The sequence below is a fragment of the Podarcis erhardii genome (genome assembly GCF_964252035.2).
Source record: "Podarcis erhardii genome assembly, chromosome: 8".
Classification (NCBI taxonomy): domain Eukaryota; kingdom Metazoa; phylum Chordata; class Lepidosauria; order Squamata; family Lacertidae; genus Podarcis; species Podarcis erhardii.
The window spans coordinates 50633246-50653571 of NC_138499.1; the positions used below are offsets into that span (position 1 = coordinate 50633246).

A 20326-nucleotide genomic window follows, 5' to 3' on the forward strand; every position below is an offset into this window, starting at 1 on the left:
ATCTTCCTAAAAAGCACTATGATGAGAGCTTTCAAACATGTTTTTATAAATCATGGTGTGTTGTCTGAAATGTTGGCTGAAATCTCTCATCTGCGAAAAATACCTAAGAAAGGAAGTTAATCAGATATACAGCTGCATAAAACAAAGCTAGAATGCCAAATGAGTTCCCCCGCCTTCTGGCAAATGTCAAAGATGTGTCGGCACATGTATTTTGTGTCATTCCAGATAACAATATGAATGACATCATACATCCTTTTCACAACTTCCCTCTACTCCTGTCATACTAATGTTTGTACAACTTTCTGAGAGGCAAAAAATAAGTGGGGTGGGGAAGAGAATTTAAGCAAGTCTTAAAAATGCAAAGAAATATACACTGCATAGCAGAAACATGTATTTTCTGTATAAAACTTACAGTGGTACCTCAGGTTAAGTACTTAATTTGTTCCGGAGGTCTGTACTTAACCTGAAACTGTTCTTAACCTGAAGCACCACTTTAGCTAATGGGGCCTCCAGCTGCCGCCGCGCTGCCGGACCACAATTTCTGTTCTCATCCTGAAGCAAAGTACTTAACCTGAGGTACTATTTCTGGGTTAGCGGAGTCTGTAACCTGAAGCGTATGTAACCTGAAGCATATGTAACCTGAGATACCATTGTATTGTTAATGAACTAAAACTAGATCTGGGTCACAGTTTCCATACTTTGCATTACATATGCTTCAGGTTACACACTCCGCTAACCCAGAAATAGTGGTTCAGGTTAAGAACTTTGCTTCAGGATAAGAACAGAAATTGGGCCCCGGCGGCGCGGCAGCAGCAGGAGGCCCCATTAGCTAAAGTGGTGCTTCAGGTTAAGAACAGTTTCAGGTTAAGAACGGACCTCCGAAACGAATTAAGTACTTTTATGGTATAAACAATTTACCATTTAGCTGAGGGGGAATGTTCAGAGAAACATGCAGAAATGAAACACTCAAGTGCTGGTGATCAGTGTCACTTAAGGGAAGCATGGCCCCTAGCTCCCATACCAGCCCAGGTACACTGATAGACTTCTGCCCACATGGTTTAGCTTTCCAGTATATTTACAAGCATGCAAGCTATGGATGACCTAAATGTGCTGAGTCTCATTTGTATGGTTTTCACACACAGAAGGAATTCAGCCATATTGGCAGACATATTTAGCCATACCCGAACTGCTATGTACAAGGGAAATGGCAACTCAGAAGGGTTTGTTCAAGGAGATTATTAGGCAGTGATCCAAGTAAACTACATGTGCTCAGGGTTCTCTTGTAAAGCTTCCCTCGCTCTTCCACAATTCTGATGGAGTGTCCCACCACCACCATGCTGCTATTAAGCTTAGGAAATAGCTGGAGAAAGGTTGCCTTGAAGGAAAAAGAAGGCTGGGAGAGAAAGAATGTGAAGTACCTCTGCAGACTGCAGACTGAATTTCTTAGCATTAAATGGAATTTGAAGGATGCATAGGTAGTAAAAGCAGTAAAATGACTTTTTAAAAGCATTCACTCTCTTCTTGAAAAACCGTGTGTATTTGGTTAACGAAAGGCATACAAATAGCACCCAAAACAACAACAGCTAGTCAGTGGTCAGGCACAACATGTTCTGAAACATCTGCTGTTTACATCTTCCACAAGGTAAACATGATAAACAAGATGAGAGACTTAGCTGAGTTTTCAAGCATTTAGGGGATGTGTTTAGATATTCTTTCCACCACCCTCACCTCTTACATTTGTCATGTTTACATATCTTGTACTTATAGCATATCCCAATCATGGTCTGAACACCTGCTACCATCCCCTGCAAATCCAAGCAATCTCACTGTGACCTCCTAAACCCTAACCCACTCTGCTTTTCTTCCTTCAAGCTTTCCTGGCAGTGGGTCAGCTCTGGCATGACATTTTCACTAGAGGTTTCAGAGTGAGGCCTCTCTCTATGGTGCAATCAGCATTGCTGTAGCATGCATGCCCATGGAGTCCTGGGATGTGCAGTATATTTATCAGGATGCCTAGGATGCTAAGGATTGGCTTTCCTCATATAGGCCCAGTGGAATGCTAAGATAATTAGATGAGGCCTAGCTGATAGTACACAACCTGTTGTCGCCTGGCAGCAGTGTTTTCCCTGGATACGACTGCAATTGCATAAGGGGAAAGCCCACAATGGGCTTAGATAAGTTTATTATCTGCACTGAGTACAAACAGCCTCAGCTGCTAGACTATTAGCATTGATTCAAAAGTCCTACATCACATTCCCAAGCCCATATTCCCAGCATGTTCATACTTCTGGCTCAGTGACATCTACACTGGCTTGGTCATGTACACAGAATGGAAGAAGGTAGGATCCCCAAGGACATGCTCTATGGGGAGCTGGTTTCAGGCAATAGGCCTCTTGGCAGACCAACTCTGTATTACAAAGATGTCTGCAAATGTGACATGAAGGCTAGCAACATATGGGATGATCGCAGTGCCTGGAGAAGGTCAGGTTGTATATCCACAGCAGAGACCAGAGGAGGAATGACCTCTGGGAGGACTGCAGAGAGAAGAAATGCCATGATGCAAAATTAGATACCTTCGTCTGCCCTAAACATGTATCTCCAGCATCAGTCTTTACAGCCATAGCAGGCACTGTAACTCTCCAACAGTTTGACTTTACCCCTGAAGGCACATTCTTCCATAGTCTCCTGACACAGATGCATACCGACACCACAGTTGTATTGTACCATCAAAATTAGTATTGTCACTATTGAACAAGCAGAAGCAAACACAGTCTGCAAATAGTGAGCCATTCATTCCACGTCAAAATGACAGCCCTTGAGTTTTGTTAGTATTAATTTCTTCCCTTAAACCCTAATGAGACACTTTTTCTGCCTCCAGATAAATTACAATAGTTTGATACATTATTCTTCTGGCAACTCCTACAGCCAAGCTGGTGCCAAACGTATTGCTCTGCTTTCCTTTGGACCACATCAGTGAGGCCGAGGGGGGCGAGGTCTTGTCATCTGGGCGGCCCAGGACCTCCATACACACTGTCTAGGTTTCCACCCCAGGGAGGTCAATTAGTTGCTGCTAACACAGCGGTTTGACTAACAACAAATGCACTTGTTTCTGGGCAAGTCACTAAGCCAGCAGAAATCAATTAAATAATAATAATTGCTGCCTATGAGGCAGTAAGTGTTTACAATTTCTCTGAGTTGTCTTCTGAGAAGAGAGTCAATAATGCTGTTGTAGTTGCAGAATTTGACGAGGACTGTCTGCCAAAGACTAATGAGACAGTAGTAAAAGTATTTTGAGCTCTGTATTGGAGACCTCTAGATTGGACTACTACCATAATGTATGTGAGGCCACCCTTGAAATAAATGTTTGAAAAATCCAGCTATAAATTCTTATATGGAACTCTTCCCACCCAGCCAGGAGTTTCGAATATTGTTTTTTAAATGTTTGAACTTTTGGGGTTTCCCTTTAATTAAAATTCATGAAATTTGGTTAATCTACAAATATCCCAAAGTATAAAATTTCCATATGGTTTAATATTCTATATCAGTGTGGCAAGGATAAATATATGTGCTTGTTTCCCAGTACAAGACATATCACTCCTTTATAGAAGAGATCATATTGTTTCAGTAATGGTTTCTTATACTAAAGCAGGGTGTGGAAGCACACATTCTTTATCTCTAAACAGGAGGTTTTGGGGAAAGCACACTTCGATGAAATTAGTCCTTACCAGCAACCACAGAGCACACAAATATAGGATCAAGAGCAGGTAAAACCACACTTCCTGTTAACAATTGTAATACAACACTTTCATAAAAACAGTCTGCAAGAAATCCCCCAAAGGGAATAAACATTTCTATAAGCAACAGAGCAGACCTTATGGTATCTGGTTACATTCCAGTGGCAACAGAAAAGCGTTAAAAGAAGATACTCCCTCCTTCCTTTTATGCAGAGAACATGGAAACATCCACTGCTCCTAGTTTTAGACAGTTGGAAGTTTAAAGCAGCTTTCTTTCAGATAGTTTTTTGTGTGTTCTGATTGTTGGTTCTGAGCAAAGTGTAAGAATGGAAAAGAAATTTGTTCTCTCTTTTTTCTTTTTTTCTTTTTTTGGCATCAGACCAACCTAATTAGGCATTCCTCAACTTGCTTTGAGGATCTATCAGCCGGATTATGTACTTCCTGATTTTGCAATAGCATCTCAGTCCTAAAATATTATTTTACACTTTAAAATGAATACTAAAAATAGATTTTAGGACCGAATAAGCCTCATTGTAATCTGGTGAACTGGGTTCGCGTCTCCACTCCTCCACATGCAGCTGCTGGGTGACCTTGGGCTAGTCACACTTCCTTGAAGTCTCTCAGCCCCACTCACCTCACAGAGTGTTTGTTGTGGGGGAGGAAGGGAAAGAAGAATGTTAGCTGCTTTGAGACTCCTTAGGGTAGTGATAAAGCAGGATATCAAATCCAAACCCTTCTTCTTCTCACTTCTGGGATTCTCCTAACCCTCCAGAGAAGATTTACAGTACACATGGAGAGAGGAGAAGGTGAGGAAGTTCTATTGCACAGCAAAAACTCCTTGCACTAGCAGAACTGTTCAGCCAGGTACCGCCCAGTATCTCTTTTTTCGATTATCTCTTTCCACACAACTTTCATGCTTTTGTTCACCACTCATTTTATCCATTTCCCTGATTTGTCAGTCAACATGTAGCCCTTTAATTTTCTTCTGCTTTCAATTCCCTCTCCTTTCTGTAGTTCACACACTATCCTTAAAAGTATATATTAACCAAGGAATCTAAGTGTTGCAATTATTATTCATTCCTTTGCAAGACTGATATGAAGAAGAAGAAGAGTTTGGATTTGATATCCCGCCTTTCACTCCCTTTTTAAGGAGTCTCAAAGCGGCTAACATTCTCCTTTCCCTTCTTCCCCCACAACAAACACTCTGTGAGGTGAGTGGGCCTGAGAGACTTCAAAGAAGTGTGACTGGCCCAAGGTCACCCAGCAGCTGCATGTGGAGGAGCGGAGACGCGAACCCGGTTCCCCAGATTGCAAGACTACCACTCTTAACCATTACACCACACTGGCTCTCAAATGGAATATACTGGCAAATGTACATACACCCCCCCACACACACCCATGCATCTTACCCCCAAATAAGCTTTGACATTTATATTGGGTGATATTTAATGTTTGTTAGAGGAGATCCACTAAAAGAAATGGACCTGTCCATTGATTTCAAGGGTCTACTCAGAATATCACTTAGTTGGACACATCACCCATTATATTTATACTCGACAAAAGGAAAAGCTTATCTTCAAATTATTTCTTATGTGATTGAAATGATATCCCTATAACGGCAATAATGTAAAGAAAGGGAAATTATTTGTAAGATAAATAAGTATACATAGAAGCCATTCATAGTACATATTGAAAATCTAAAAAAATAAATAATGTGTTTGCATAAAAAAAAAATTATAGTGACGGGTAGTAAACACATTCCATTTATTTAGGAATTTGCTGGTTGGAAAAAATCATTCATAAAAATTTCTTTCCACTATTAATCACTAGGACCAATATTGTTCAACTCCTGCTATTTCACTGTTTATAAACTGAAAAACAATTTTAATGGTTATATCCTTGTAGTGTATTTTTAAAAGTAATAACATGACAATTTTTATACACTGTATAAGCCGAGGCACCTAATTTTAGAACAAAAAACTGGGAAAACTTATTGACTCGAGTATAAGCCAGTTCACCACACCACAAGCCTGGTGGGGGCGGCAGCGGCGGAAGAAGAACAAGCAGCCCAAAAGGGCTGCTTTCGGGCTGCTGGTTCCTCCACTGACAGTGGCAAAGGCGGCGTAGGAGGAACCAGCAGCCCGAGAGGGCTCCTTTCGGGCCGCTTGTCCCTCTGCCACCACCTCTTCCGCTCGCAAGAGCAGGCATAGGAGCCGCGGTTGGGAGAGGCACAGTGCAGCGCCGCATGTCTCCCAACCACGGCTCCTGTGCCTGCCCTTGCGAGAGGTGGGCAGGGGCGAGAAAGGGCTCCTTTCAGACCACTCCTCCCGCTGCTGCTGCCTCACTCGAGTATAAGCCGAGGGCGGCTTTTTCAGCATAAAAAATGTGCTGAAAAAATCGGCTTATACTCGAGTATATATGGTAGGTCTATTTAACTGTCAAAACAAAATCAGGCTAATATTAGATTGGACAGCTTTCTTTTCTTCTAAGAAAACTTCTGAAATAGACTGCAGCTTTGGAAAGATTTCGTATGCTTCATTACTCCTTACATACCTATAAAGTTTTCATTCCACTTAGTTTATAAGAATGATGCTTAATATTAAATCCAAACAATAAATCCAAATTTAGAAAGCCAGAAATGTGTTACAAATCTAAGCATTTTAAGATACATTACTTTTTCTTTCTTTCTTTTTTTTACTGTTGATGGATAATCCTTAATGGTTTAAAAGAAAACAAGATTTCCTTCAAAGGCATCTATATTTCTAAATAGCTGGACTGAGTTTACTCAACTGTCAGCAGAGTAGGGCACCAATAGTTCATGTTTTCCTTGCTAGTTAACCAAATGTTAAAACTGAATGCAGTCAAGCTCTATTTATGTTTACATTTACCTTTTTAAAAACAGATTTAAAATTTCAGTGGTAACTAGAGAGCATGTTTCCCATTCTTTCTACACTTCCACTTCCATCTTCCATTCTATTAGCTAAGAGACCATGCACTCTTACAATGTACCTTAATATCAAAGAGGTTACAAAACAACTTTTTGAGGGTCAATGTCAACAGGAGCTGGGAAACATCTGTTTCAGAATGAATCATTCCTCTAGAACAAGAGTGAAACTGTATCTGATCATGGGGTGACACTCAGTCAGCTTTCCCCAGCATGACACCTTCCATATGTTTTTGACTACAGTTCTCATCATGTTTTAACACTGGGGTGAATTTAAAAAAAACCAAAGGGCACCAAGCAGCAAAGACTGAACTAGGCAACAAATCTAAAATATGGCATGGCAACTTGTAAAAGAGGCCAAAGGGCACCATGCACAACCTAGAGGCTTTGGAAAGAAATACCATATGCTGGTGTTTGTCTGACAATGGTAGAAAACTGCAAGCCACTCATATGATTATCTCTTGATATAAACTCTGCAGAAAGGGCAGGGATGAGCGTACAGTGAAGGCATGGAGTCAAACAAACTGGAAATCTCAAATTAATTGTTGTAAGTGGCAACAACCGACCCTAAAATTTCATACTGAGAATGCACTATCAGGTGATCTTTCAATGGAGAAAGCAATCAGAGGAATACCCAAAGGTAACTGTGCTTTAATAGCCAATAACCATACACTGGATAAATGCATATTCTGGTCATGACAAAGAGGCAAACATTACAGGCACCCTAAATGACTGTCCCCCTAGAACATGTTGTCATGGAACTTACTGCAGAAGTGTGGCCCCTTTCTACCAAAAGTGCAGCAGTTATGCTCAGTTTCAACAGGTTCTATAGAAGAAATATCCAACTACACGTAGCTACCGTATTTTTCGTCCCATAGGACGCTCCGTCCCATAGGACGCACCTAGTTTTTTGGGGGGGAAATAAAGGGATTTTCCCCCCCTTTATTTCCCCCCAAAAGCAGGTTGGGGAAACCGAACCAGGTCGAGCAACAGCGGGATGGCGGCGCTGCGCCTCCCTGCTGTCCTCCGAGCTTGTGGGGTGCCTGGCGCGAGGGGCGCTCTGCTTCAGGGTGCCCTGCGCGCCGGGCAGCAGGCTGCTATCCACAGCGTGGGGAGCCCTGTGGGGAACTCCTGCAGGGCTCCCCACGCTGCGGATGTCTGTCCGGCGGGCGGCAGGCTGCTATCCGCAGCGTGGGGAGCCCTGCGGGGAACTCCTGCAGGGCTGCCTAGGCTGCGGAGGTGTTCCCAAAGCGCCGGGCACTCTGCTTTCAGGGCGCCTGACGCTCCGGGAAGCAGGCTGCGGATGTGTTCCCAAAACGCCAGGAGCTCTGCTTTCAGGGCGCCCGACGCTCCGGGAAGCAGGCTGCTATCCGCAGCCTACACAGCCCTGTGGGACCTCCCGCAGGGCTGCCTAGGCTGCGGATGTCTTCCTGAAGCCTAGAGAGCGAGAGGGGTCGGTGCGCACCGACCCCTCTCACTCTCCAAGCTTCAGCGAAAGCCTGCATTCGCCCCATAGGACACACCCAGATTTCCCCTTCATTTTTGGAGGGGGAAAAGTGCGTCCTATAGGGCAAAAAATACGGTATTTTTTACACATAGTAGAAAACTAAATAAGGAAGTGAAAGAAATGCATCTTGAGAGGTTTGAAAAACTTAATTTTGTTTACAAATTACATAGCCATAATCCTAAAGAAAGCACTTTCCTAAAGCAGAATTATGATGAATCCTAGAAACCATGACAACAAAACCACTATTGCTGATAGTCACAATATCCTTCCTACATAAAGAGCTGTGAAGAACATTAGAAAAATAAAAAGGATACTCACAGTTATAATCAGGTTTAATACTTTTACCAGCTTCAAGGCTGTTTATTGTGATTTGAAATACGATGTGCAGAAGCAGAAATGTTAGACTCATGAAGCACAAGGATTTTAGTAACCGGCCTGTATGCCCTAAAAGACACAAAACACAATTCAAAGCTAGTTAATGTGACAAAAAACATTGGCATAGATAAAACTGCAAGAAGTGCTAAAATATTTATGCATATAAAATATATTGTAAAGGCAGATGAAGTAAAAAAAAAAGCACAAATAAGAAATACTTCCAACAATGTTCCAATCAGTGTTATCTTCACTGTTATATTCTACATTATGCATATGGGATAAATTAGGCTAAATGGATATCATGCCTTCAAGCCAGTTCAAGCCAATTCAATCAAATATTAGATAAAACATTTGTTTTGATGATACACAAACCACACATTTGTTTCTATATGTTAATTAAAGTGTGATTACACATACATTTATTTTTGCTGCAGATATGATAACAAATCTTTAAGCCTGCCTTTTTCCATTCCTTATGATAATGTACTGATTCAAAAAAGAATAATTAATATGAATCTAAGGTATCTTCTTTCTTTCTTGAGAAGGAAGCTCGGATAAAATATGTAGTAAAAAACGCATGCTTAAAAAAACAACTAGATTCAGAAATCCAAACAGAACAGGAGCTAAATAAGAGGAAAAATCCTATTCACTCTAAACCTTTTGCAGGACTTCCTGTGGTTTTTTTTTTAGAGCTTTTCATGCCCAGAATAGTATTAGAAGCTGCATCCTCTGCATCAATAGACAATTCCACCCTTCAAACCAGTTACACTCTCTAACTCATAAGTTGGCCTAAGCAAGTTACCCATTTTGTTAACAAAATATTATGTCAGACAAGACTTGCAGCATAACCATTCTCATTATTTCCAGAGGACTGTTTTCAAAATTCAAAACATAAAAACAGCAAACTTGTCATGTATCTACTTCAAATCAAGTAAGGCACATGAATGAAATAAAATCTAGGGTTAATATAATGCATGTCTATCACTGGATGGCATCGTAGCATGAACCCATTAGTATGTGAACTGCGAAATTGGTTTTCCTGCAAACCACACAGCCCTGTGTCTCAATCATTTAGGGCCCCCAAAGCCTTTCTACCTCCACCAGAGTAGGTGGAGGCAGGCAGGCACAAGCCAGAAACAAAATATGGTGGATAGCACAGCTCTTTAGAACTTTATTCTAAGCCCATGCTCTGTGGTTTGGTCATGCAAATGTAGGACTGCGTGGCTGACAGTCATTGTTTTCTTGTGAAGGTGGCACTCTCTGGTGGCAATAGCAACTATGGCAGGAACGTACATGTGCAGTACAGGAATAAAAGCAGGAGTAGATTGGTCTGGTGGGCAGACTGGGTGCAGGCAGGCAGGCATACTGCTGCCACTGGAATATAAGCCATGCTAAAAATAAATACTGATATAGGTTTGTGGAGAGACCCCCCTAAACCCAAGAAATTAATGAATGTCAGAATGTAGCTAATATTTGGGATAGGAAGGGAAAATGCAAACTGTAGACCTGTGACAGACAAGGAATTCCTGGATGGGCTCATGCAAACCAGCCTGGCTGGGCTAGTTAAATGCAGAGCCATCAAGAAACAATACTGGGCCATTGAGGGCCATTGGCAATGCAAAAGAACTGTCCTTCCCCACCCCAGCTCTGAGGAGTGGACAGAGACAGGAGAATTGACAGGTTACCAAGGTGATGGGCTGGGAGTGAGGTAACAGGAAAAGAGTGTATGTGTGTTTTGCAAAGAACAGAAGGTGCTGCTGACTGTAGAGGCTGCAACCCAGAGACTGGGCAGCATGGCTGACTGCTCTTGACTCAAGTTGGATGAAGCTGTGAGAGAAGCAAAAAGAGACACCCTGGAGATGTAATTCTGTGAAATCTAGTCCTCTCCATGTAATTCCAAGTGTATAGAGATGTAAAATAAATCATATATTTTAAAAAGCTACAGCCTCTGCTGTGCCCTGAATTCACAATGGAAACATGACCCTGGGTGAGTTCCTGGAACCCCTGGAATCTTGCTACCACCCGCCAAAGACTGGCAAGGAAATTTTAGAATAAAGAAGCATTGCTGTTAGATCCAAGATAGCATTCTTAAACCTAACCCTTGAAGAAGTCTGATATAGTCGCTGGGTGTGTAGTGTCATTATATCGCTTAGTCACGAAGTAACACTGAGCTAAATTGCATCTTTGCAGAATCAGGGGTATCCCAGTTACTGTTCTGTTTTCGTTGTAGAGAGACAATAGTTGTTTAGCTTCCTCACAGATTATTCTCTATGCCTTCAATGATAGCAGATTTGCCTCTCTTCTTCAGGCCGAACCAAGCAGACAAACTCCAGAAATGTGTGGAAAGAGTGTAAAGTCAACATGGAAGTACATGACATTGCTACAGATTACAACCAACATTTTCAGTTCAAATATTAGTCAGCGTTATAAGAAGTAAGTAAAAATTCAACAGACGGTGCCATATTCTTCACTGAAGCTATGTTTCGAACAACAGTAGACAGACTCTTACGGGCACTCACATAGGATATCATACTTTATTCTACATAATGTAAGAGGGGAAATATATATATATATATATATATATATGCAGGTTTTGGTGTCCTCGGGTGTCTTCCCGTGTAAAAGTTGGGGTGTCTAGGCGACGTTTCGACGAGGTCTCACTCGTCATCTTCATGAAGATGACGAGTGAGACCTCGTCGAAACGTCGCCTAGACACCCCAACTTTTACACGGGAAGACACCCGAGGACACCAAAACCTGCATTCCTGTACCCGTGAAAATCTACGAAAGCATATATATATATATATATATATATATATATATATATAGTTACATACTGTGGCTTGCAATCCTATGAACTCTTGCCTGAGATAAAGCCCCTTACCTGGGATAAAGCAATTATGATCAACTGCCTCTGTAAATTCTGTGATTTTTACTGTGCCATTATTTACATGCATAGATGATCATATGAAGAAAATAAGTGGGGCCTACATATAAGCAGAATAGTGTGAACATAAAGCTCCCACCCTTGCTAATTATGTCTTTATTCAGTATAGTTGTTCATTCATCAGACTGTTGAGGAGGTGCTACACTGGCATTCTATATTCACAAAGTATTCATACTTTCAAAACTTAAAGTTAAACATTAACAGTGTTTGACAGAATAAAAGCTTGGGGAAATTCTAAACTCAAGCGTCAGAACCTTGACACATGAAAACAAACGCACTGCTAGAATTGTTGGCATCCGTCTGTACTGAGAGACAATCTAGCGTGCCTCCAGGAGTGAAGTCAAATCACTACTTTTGCAGCAGCAAAGTGACTTCTCTGGGACACAAGCCTGAGCAGTGTCTATGGAGGTCCTGGGATAATAAGATCCCCCTCTTGGAAACAACTCTTCCCCACCAACATTTTGGCACAGATACCACATGTTCCCTCTAGCAGCAAACCATAGCTGTCAACTTACAGATTTGAAAATAAGGGACCAGCAGCCTTGAAAATAAGGGACCAGTAGCCAAAATAAGGGACCTGCAGCGTCACCTGTTCCAGGCACTCCAGTCTTCCTGTCCTTCTGCAGTCTGGTCAAACTCATGCTGGTAGCTTTGAGAACACTGTCCAACCAACTTTGTAACCAGAGGTTCAACTGAATAGAATCTGAATCACATGCACCACAAGGCCTATGCAGCCTCAACTTAAGATGGCTCCCCGGCCTCACTTTGCACTGAAAAGTTTGCAGCAGCACGTGCAACAAAATGGCGTCCAGCATTCAAAAACCCCCTCAGCTTGCATTAACTAGCCACACACAAGGCATGCAAGCTCCACCCCCCAGTCATTCTTAGACTTCTTATTGGGTGAGCAACACAGCCAAGCAACACAGTTGGAGCCTCCCTCCTCCCTGGCCGGCAGGGAGGGAGAGGAGCTGCTTCCTTTGAAATTTAAGGGACATCATTTAAGGGACATTTAAGGGACATCCATCAATAAGGGACAGCAGCGGGACATGGCGCTGGAATAAGGGACTGCCCCTTCAAATAAGGGACACTTGACAGCTATGCAGCAAACTCAGGAGGTTGAGTGCTGACAGGACTCGAGTCAAAACAGGGACACTAAGAAACAAAAGGTGCATATCAACATATTCAGGAAAACTATTGTGTTACACAGAAGTACAAAATATTTTGTTTTAAAAACTCACAGAAGACAACAAATCAAAATCTCAGGAAAGCAGGTCAATGGACTTCTGGATCCATAGTTTTCAGATGGAAAAGAAAAACTGATGTACTGTATGGCACAAAGGAGAAGAATGAATAACTTACATGTTTGAATTCAGAATTTGAATTATATAGAGTAGGCTTCATGGGATAAATCAGCGGTAGGCAACCTAAGGCCCAGGGGCCGGATGTGGCCCAATCGCCTTCTCAATCCGTCCCACAGATGGTCCAGGAATCAGCATGTTTTTACATGAGTAGAATGTGTCCTTTTACTTAAAATGCATCTCTGGGTTATTTGTAGGGCCTGCCTGGTGTTTTTACATGAGTAAAATGTGTGCTTTTATTTAAATTGCACCTCTGGGTTATTTGTGGGGCATAGAAATTCGTTCATATATTTTTTTCTTTTTCCAAAATATAATCTGGCCCACCACATGGTCTGAGGGACGGTGGACCGGCCCACAGCTGAAAAAGGTTGCTGATCCCTGAGATAGATGCACAAAGACATACCGGTACATCTCTTGGAAGTTACTGGACTTGATGACCCTGTTGCCTCCAGCTTTAATTATAAAATGACCAGTTACCACAGTATGGTCAGACTATTGCTTGGCATTCAACTCTGAACATAGACATTAAATGCTAAATTAAGGAAAGCAGTGTGATGGCTGGAGGTAAGAAGAGCAAACAAGACTTGCATTATGCTTTCTATTTCAAAGGAACAGATGAAGCAGAAGAACTCAATGTGGTAAAAGCACTATTAAGTACTCTTGCTGGTTGCCTCCGCAGACAAAAATGAATTGGCAAGAAAACTTTTTCTGCTAATAAAAAGTATCCCATGGGCATTCTGGGAAATCCTGGCACTGCCACATTTCTATCTCGATGGCCTGCTTCACTGGGTTTTACTACAATGATTAAAGAATCAATGCCTTGTAGACAGCTTGCTTCTCAGCAGACGCACAAGTGGGTGGTGCCATATCCTGTCCCCAGGGGATCTTGAGATTCTAATGGAGATAGCTGTATAGCCAAACTGAATTTCTGGACATAATGCTTAGAGAACAGCAGTGATTAAGCACGTACACTACTCCCACCCAACAACATCTACAGTTTCATCTACAGTTAAGTAAATATATGTTGGTAGAAAAGAGGGCTTTTTAATCTTTGCTATCCATATACACTTCTAAAATGACAGTTTGCTAAATACCAGTCATACAAACTGTACTCAGTTTTTCAAACCACCAAGACAGAATTTGGAGTAAAATTCTAACTATGAAGCCAAAAAGCAATAATAATTACACTAACAGTGCAGTTACTGTACCTAGTCTGATAGTTTTACCATATACAAAGCCTGACCATAAAATGGCTTATCAAGTTCTTTATGATATGCCGATTTGCTTGCGATATACTACCAATTTATAATATTGATCAAACTGAGTAACAGGAGAAGCATGATGCCAAATGCACAGAGCATCATGATATGCAAATACAATGTTCATGGTGCTTTAGAGTCCTTTCCTCATTGATTCTAACCATGGCGACACACATTACTTGACTTGTACAAGAGTGCACAGGTTAGGCAATATTTGAAGTAGGTTTCCTGTGACTAAGTGTTTTAAAAAAGAAATCAGTTCTCTGGACCATAATTAACTGCTTCAGTATTACTCAAATTCAAAGCAAAAAAATAGAGACAACAGGAAAAATATCCTCAAGCACATATATAAAAACTGAAAGAGAAAGTAATTTAACTTTAATAGATCTGTGGAAAGGATGACAAAAATAAAAGGAATTTTTACTGTGGTTCCCATTTTCCAACTTCCAAGAATTGCTAAAAAGATTTAAGCTTCCCTGTCACATACACCAATAAAATCCCAGACTCTTTCCATAACAAATAAAACCCATTCCTATGAACATCTGAGAACACCTGACTGATCAATTATGGAATGAGGAGGTAATCCACATATTTAGATATTTTCCCAAAGGTGTATAATCATGATTAATACAATACATATCATTGTGCATCTATTAATTGGGTTTTGGCCCAGGAAAGCTTGTGCAACAGTATGTGTGTTAGGTCTTTAAATGCCACAGTGCAAGGCTCTGCTGTTTTATCTCATTTTATCATGTTCTCCAATGACTGAAGTTGTAAGACAACTACAGTATAGCAATGATAAGTCATTCAGATTTCAAATGAAGTCTATTGCAACTTCAGATCCATAAAGGTTCTTGGTGTGCAATATAGAGTGGAAACAAAAAGCCTGTTCACATATCACAGGTGGTCAGACTGAAGTGTGAGCACAGTATCTACCGCCAGCCAACTATTCTCCCGTCATTGGTAAAGGGCCAGTAATGTATTTGGCCACCTGAAAACAATTAGGAAGGTTCTATAATAAAATTGACACTCTGTTTCCGACGCAACTCTAGACACAGCTGCAAACAGATCACAAGCTTTGTATTAACCTAAGTTTAGGTTTATATGTAACTATGACTTAGGAAAACAATAATGATAATGATAAACTGATTATTGTAATCAAAAATTGAAACAAAACCTATTTTCTTATAGCAACACCACAAGAGAGGATACGAGGGGGGCACATAAACCCAATGAATGTTAATGTTTAACAAGACTACTGACTTCATGGCTTCAACATAGCTGGAATACCACACTGAAAAATTCAAAGAGAGATTGTCTTGTCTACACAGAAACTTCTTATCTACCTTACAAGGAAAGCTATTGAAAATTTGGATTAAAACTACAAGATCCAATGGTTCCCAGTAAGATTCCTGTGGAGGCAATAGGTCATAATAGGGCATTCCTATTGAATCAGAGATTATAGAAGGCATCAGATTGGAGAAGACCACCTCAGACCACTTCTGGTTGCTGACTGTACTCTGCAGAGAGCAGAGTTCTCCTGAAAGACAAGATAATCTGACTTCTGCCATCCTGACTGGCCTCTGACAAATGCAGATTAACTTCACTGCTACCTCTGTTATGATGTTGATGCTTCTACTGCAAATTGAATGTGGCTTATGTTTTCCTTTCAGATTGCAGCTGGTTTGAGAGAAAATGCACCACACACCAGTTTTTCTCAAGAAATCACTGGATAGCTCTGCATTCATGGGCAACATCATGTGTACAAGGATTCACAATCCAGCAGTGGGAGTGCACTGCAGCCAGGGTAAACAGTAATGTGTACACAGCCTAAGTCTTAGCTGAGAGAAAGAGGCTGAAAATGTATAATGGTGTGTTTGTGGGAGGGCATCTTGGCATCAAGGGCTATGCTGGGAACTCGACAAAAAGCCTTCGTGAAATATATATTTATTTAAAAGCACTTATAAAGGACTTAATATTTTTTAAAAATCTAATCAATGTACAGCATAAGAGCAATGAACAATATAATAAAAACAAAAATACAACATGAAGCCAGTAAAACAGAATAAAAGCAAAGACAAGCCAAAACAGGAATTCAAGAAATTCAAATAAATAAATATATTTGACCCTAGGCTTCTTGCTATCTCTCAAATGGAGTACATCGGCTACAAATGAATACTTTTGAATTACTATTCTGATGCTACACCAGTTTACCTTCTTACAGAAACTCGGATGTCTGCTTCATTCACTGTTGTTTGAATGTGTCTGAATTATCCAATTTTGGCCTGGTGAATTTCCTCTGGAGGTAGCATACTTTTAAAGGAATATTTAATATGAAATGTGTTACTGAAAGTTTGGTTTACAGCCCTGATCTTCTTTATTGTACTATGACACTATTATCAAACCTACAAGCACCAAGGCCTCAGTCATGGCACCTGATCTTTTGACTTTAACAAAAATGGCTGCAAGTTAGGAGTAGGTCCAGGCAGCTACTGAAAAAGACAAAAATCTAAATATTGAATTGCGCTGTACCATAATTTTTTTGGAAGAAGTAAGCATGTCAAAGCAATTTGGGAAGCCAAGCTAATATTCTGTGGTTTCTATACATTTGTTCTTTATTCTGGTATGAAGAATTACAATACCACTGCTTCTACCATGCCAGCAACACATGTTCCAATATTTACTCAAGTATTAGATTACATATCCAGTGTTGTACTGATTTCTATTTTGGTCCTACACTTAATGCTGTTGAGAGTGGATTGATCTGACATACGGGTGATTTAAATAAATGTGTTAAATTACCCAAGAAAAATAGGCCGATTTGAAACCATTGATTCAAAATCAACCCCTCTCATTTTATTTCCTGAACTAGCATGCATACTGACTATTGACTGGAAAATGAATGTCAGTGAGTCAGCAGTGGCTTGGTGGATTTAGAGGTTACATCAAGAGCCACTGTTGGTTTGAATACTCTTTCTGTCTACATATCATACTGTGTTGCTTTATAGCATATAAAGCAAGCAACATATTGTCATCTTATTGTATATTAGGAACACAGAAAGCTGCCCTGTATTACATTGGCCCATATATAGCTTAGTCTTGCCTCCCCGGAGTTTCAGATTGGAGTCATTCCCTGTCCTACTTGGATATATTTACACCCAAAAATGGTTTTCCTGCCCACTGCTCCCCCACCCACCCCGCCTGCCTGTCCACATCATGAAAATCTGTATTTGAAAGAATACAGAGACTGTGGGACCCAGTCAAAGGCCCATCCAGTCCAGCACCCTGTCGTCACAGTGGCCACCCAGATGCCTGTGGGAGGCCTCCAAGCAGGCCTCAAGCACAAGAGTACTTCTTCCAGCAACTGGTATTCAGAAGCCATTGACTGTGAGACAGACCAATAGCCATCATGGTTAGTAACCATCAGTCTCTTCCATGAATTTGCCTAATCCTCTTTTTAAGCTATCTAAGTTGGTGGCCAAATATTTTACTCTTGATTTTGTTGTATACCAGTTCAAGAGGCATTTGAGCTGGAAAGTGGTTTAAAAGATTTATATAAATAGACATTCCAAAATTCCTCCCTATTGTTACAATCCCAAACCTTGATTAGAAAAGATTTTTGATTACTTTGGTCACCAGACCCCTATATATAGTGGGAGGCTGGGGTGGGGTTTTTCTCAGAAGGGTAGTGGGAGATGGGTGATTGACTCAATGGGTATGGTAAACCTGTTGACGACTGTTAATGACCGCAATTAGTCCTACAGGAAAAAGCAAGGGATAGTATGCAGATGACCTAAAATAATCTCCCACTACCCTTCTGAGAAAAACCCCACCCCACCCTCCCACTATATATAAGGGTCTGGTGACTTCTGTTTCAGTGTATCTGAAGAAGTGTGTATGCACACAAAGCTTATACCCAGAACAAACTTAGTTGGTCTCTAAGGTGCTACTGGACTATCAAACTATCTATCATCTATCTATCTATCTATCTATCTATCTAGACTGCATCAGACCAACACGGCTACCTACCGGAAAGCTGAAACAACAATAAATATATGACGAAATGCACTTCTTATGGAGTTTACCAAAATATCATTCAAATATAATTCTATGGTGCTGGGTTAGTTAAAGGACTAATGCCAAAGACTCTTTGCTAATCAGTGCAGACAATATGTAGCTTGATGGAGTTCATTTAAAGCAGCTTCCTATGTCCTTATCATCTTATGTCTAGATCTCATGGGAAAGCAAAGACCCAGATCAGTGCCTCTCCCTGCACATCTAAGGGAGAAGGCAAACATAAAAGAGGAGACATTCCTAAAGTTTTTCTGGACACAGACTACGGTATACTTTAAAAATAATTAATGTTTACACTTTGAAATGGTCCTGAACAAACAGCAGCCAAGTGAAGTTGGGCCAGAATACAATTATGTGTCCATTGTGGCTTATACAGTGCCAAGAGACAGGCTGTGGCTTTCTTAACTCACGACAGCTTCCGAATCATCATGGAAACATGATGTTGGTTGCCATGAAGATAAGGCACTGTGTGGGCATAGGAGTCCCAGGAGCAAGCACTGGTGAAGAACCAGAGAAGCAAGAGTTTCAGAGACTGTAACCAGGAACTCCTCTAACGTAACAGTTTTGGGCAACTGATGTAACATTGACATTAATCATGCAGGTTCTACTGAGATTAGCAATCCCAGACTAACAAAGAATGATGGATTAAACTCTTAAAGAACAGCAAATTTCAAAGGGATTACTGAAGTATACAATACAAAAAGAAGACTGGTATACAGAGGAAAGATCATACCATATGTAGAGAATATTTGAAATTAGTTTATGTTCCCAAAACATGCAACTATCTGTCAATTTGTCTAGGTCAAAGGTAAAGAAACCCCTGACCATTAGGTCCAGTCGTGACCGACTCTGGGGTTGCGGTGCTCAACTTGCTTTATTGGCCGAGGGAGCCGGAATACAGTTTCCGGGTCATGTGGCCAGCATGACTAAGCCACTTCTGGCTAACCAGAGCAGCGCACAGAAACACCATTTACCTTCCTGCCGGAGCAGTACCTATTTATCTACTTGCACTTTGATTTGCTTTCGAACTGCTAGGTTGGCAGGAGCAGGGACCAAGCAACGGGAGCTCACCCCGTCGCAGGGATTCAAACTGCCAACCTTCTGATCAACAAGTCCTAGGCTCTGTGATTTAACCCACAGCGCCACCCGCGTCCCTTTTGTCTAGGTTAGGTGCATGCTTTCCTGCTTCTTGGAAGCTATGCTTTTGGTCCATCTTAGATCGTATGGCCAGGCTATAATAGCTTGGACTGAAGAAGTACCAGTGAACATATTCATATAAGCGCATGACAATTGGTAAATAGATTTCCAAAAGTTTAGGCATCTTACACATAAAACAAGTATGGCAACTCATGATAAGGAGAGGAATGCAGTATCATTACACACACACATTCACCACAAATCCAAAATTCAATGTAAAAGAAAGCCCTATATGATGTAGGCGCAATAAAGCAATTAATGTCCACCTTTAAGGCAGCCATCATTCTCTTATGTGTCCCCTGGAGGAAGGAATCCTGAGAAGACAGAAGGTGAAAAAAATCCATGGATTTGCTAGACAGCAGAATAAGCACAACACAATGCCAGCCCATTGATTTACTGATCCACAATAGTGCTTTAAGCTTGGTGACCTTTTAAGGAAGCAACTAAAGATTGCCTTAAGTGAGGTCATAGTCTTATGACTGACAGCTTGGTTGTCTCAGTCACTGAACAACAAGGGTGGTTAGCACAAGCTCACCTTTGAAATAACATCCATTTCCCATTTAACAGGATATGAGGAACAGGTCATAAAATATGCAAGTCCCACAGCTCAATGGGAAAGAGAATTTTTGGGATGCAGCATTACTTTGGCCCTAAAGCAACATCCCCTGTTAACAATATTGTTAATAAAGTAAGGCTTACTTTACTATTAATCCAAATACAAATATCCAGTAGAAGAAAAATACTGCAATGGCACAGGCCTGAATAAACACATGAGATCAAGTGTGGCAAAAATAAATAGCCGACCACAAAATTTTTATTTCAGTGTTTTATCTGTAGCTACATAAAAATAAGAGATTTTTTAAAGTTTACATCTTGTCTATTTATCTTTGTATTTACTTATCATTGTATTTACTTAGCGTTTTATTAAATAT

The 20326-nt window shown here is 40.9% G+C and overlaps 1 protein-coding gene across 7 annotated transcripts in view; it reads right to left on the reverse strand.

Annotated features, from left to right (window-relative positions):
* Window positions 1-20326, reverse strand: part of PIEZO2 (piezo type mechanosensitive ion channel component 2) — a 195823-nt gene that overhangs the window by 121360 nt on the left and 54137 nt on the right. For all 7 annotated transcript variants that reach the window (XM_081873517.1, XM_081873521.1, XM_081873520.1 and 4 more), the window contains exon 3: window positions 8504-8629. In XM_081873517.1, the coding sequence (XP_081729643.1) occupies window positions 8504-8629 (126 nt within the window). The remainder of the gene's footprint in view (window positions 1-8503; window positions 8630-20326) is intronic.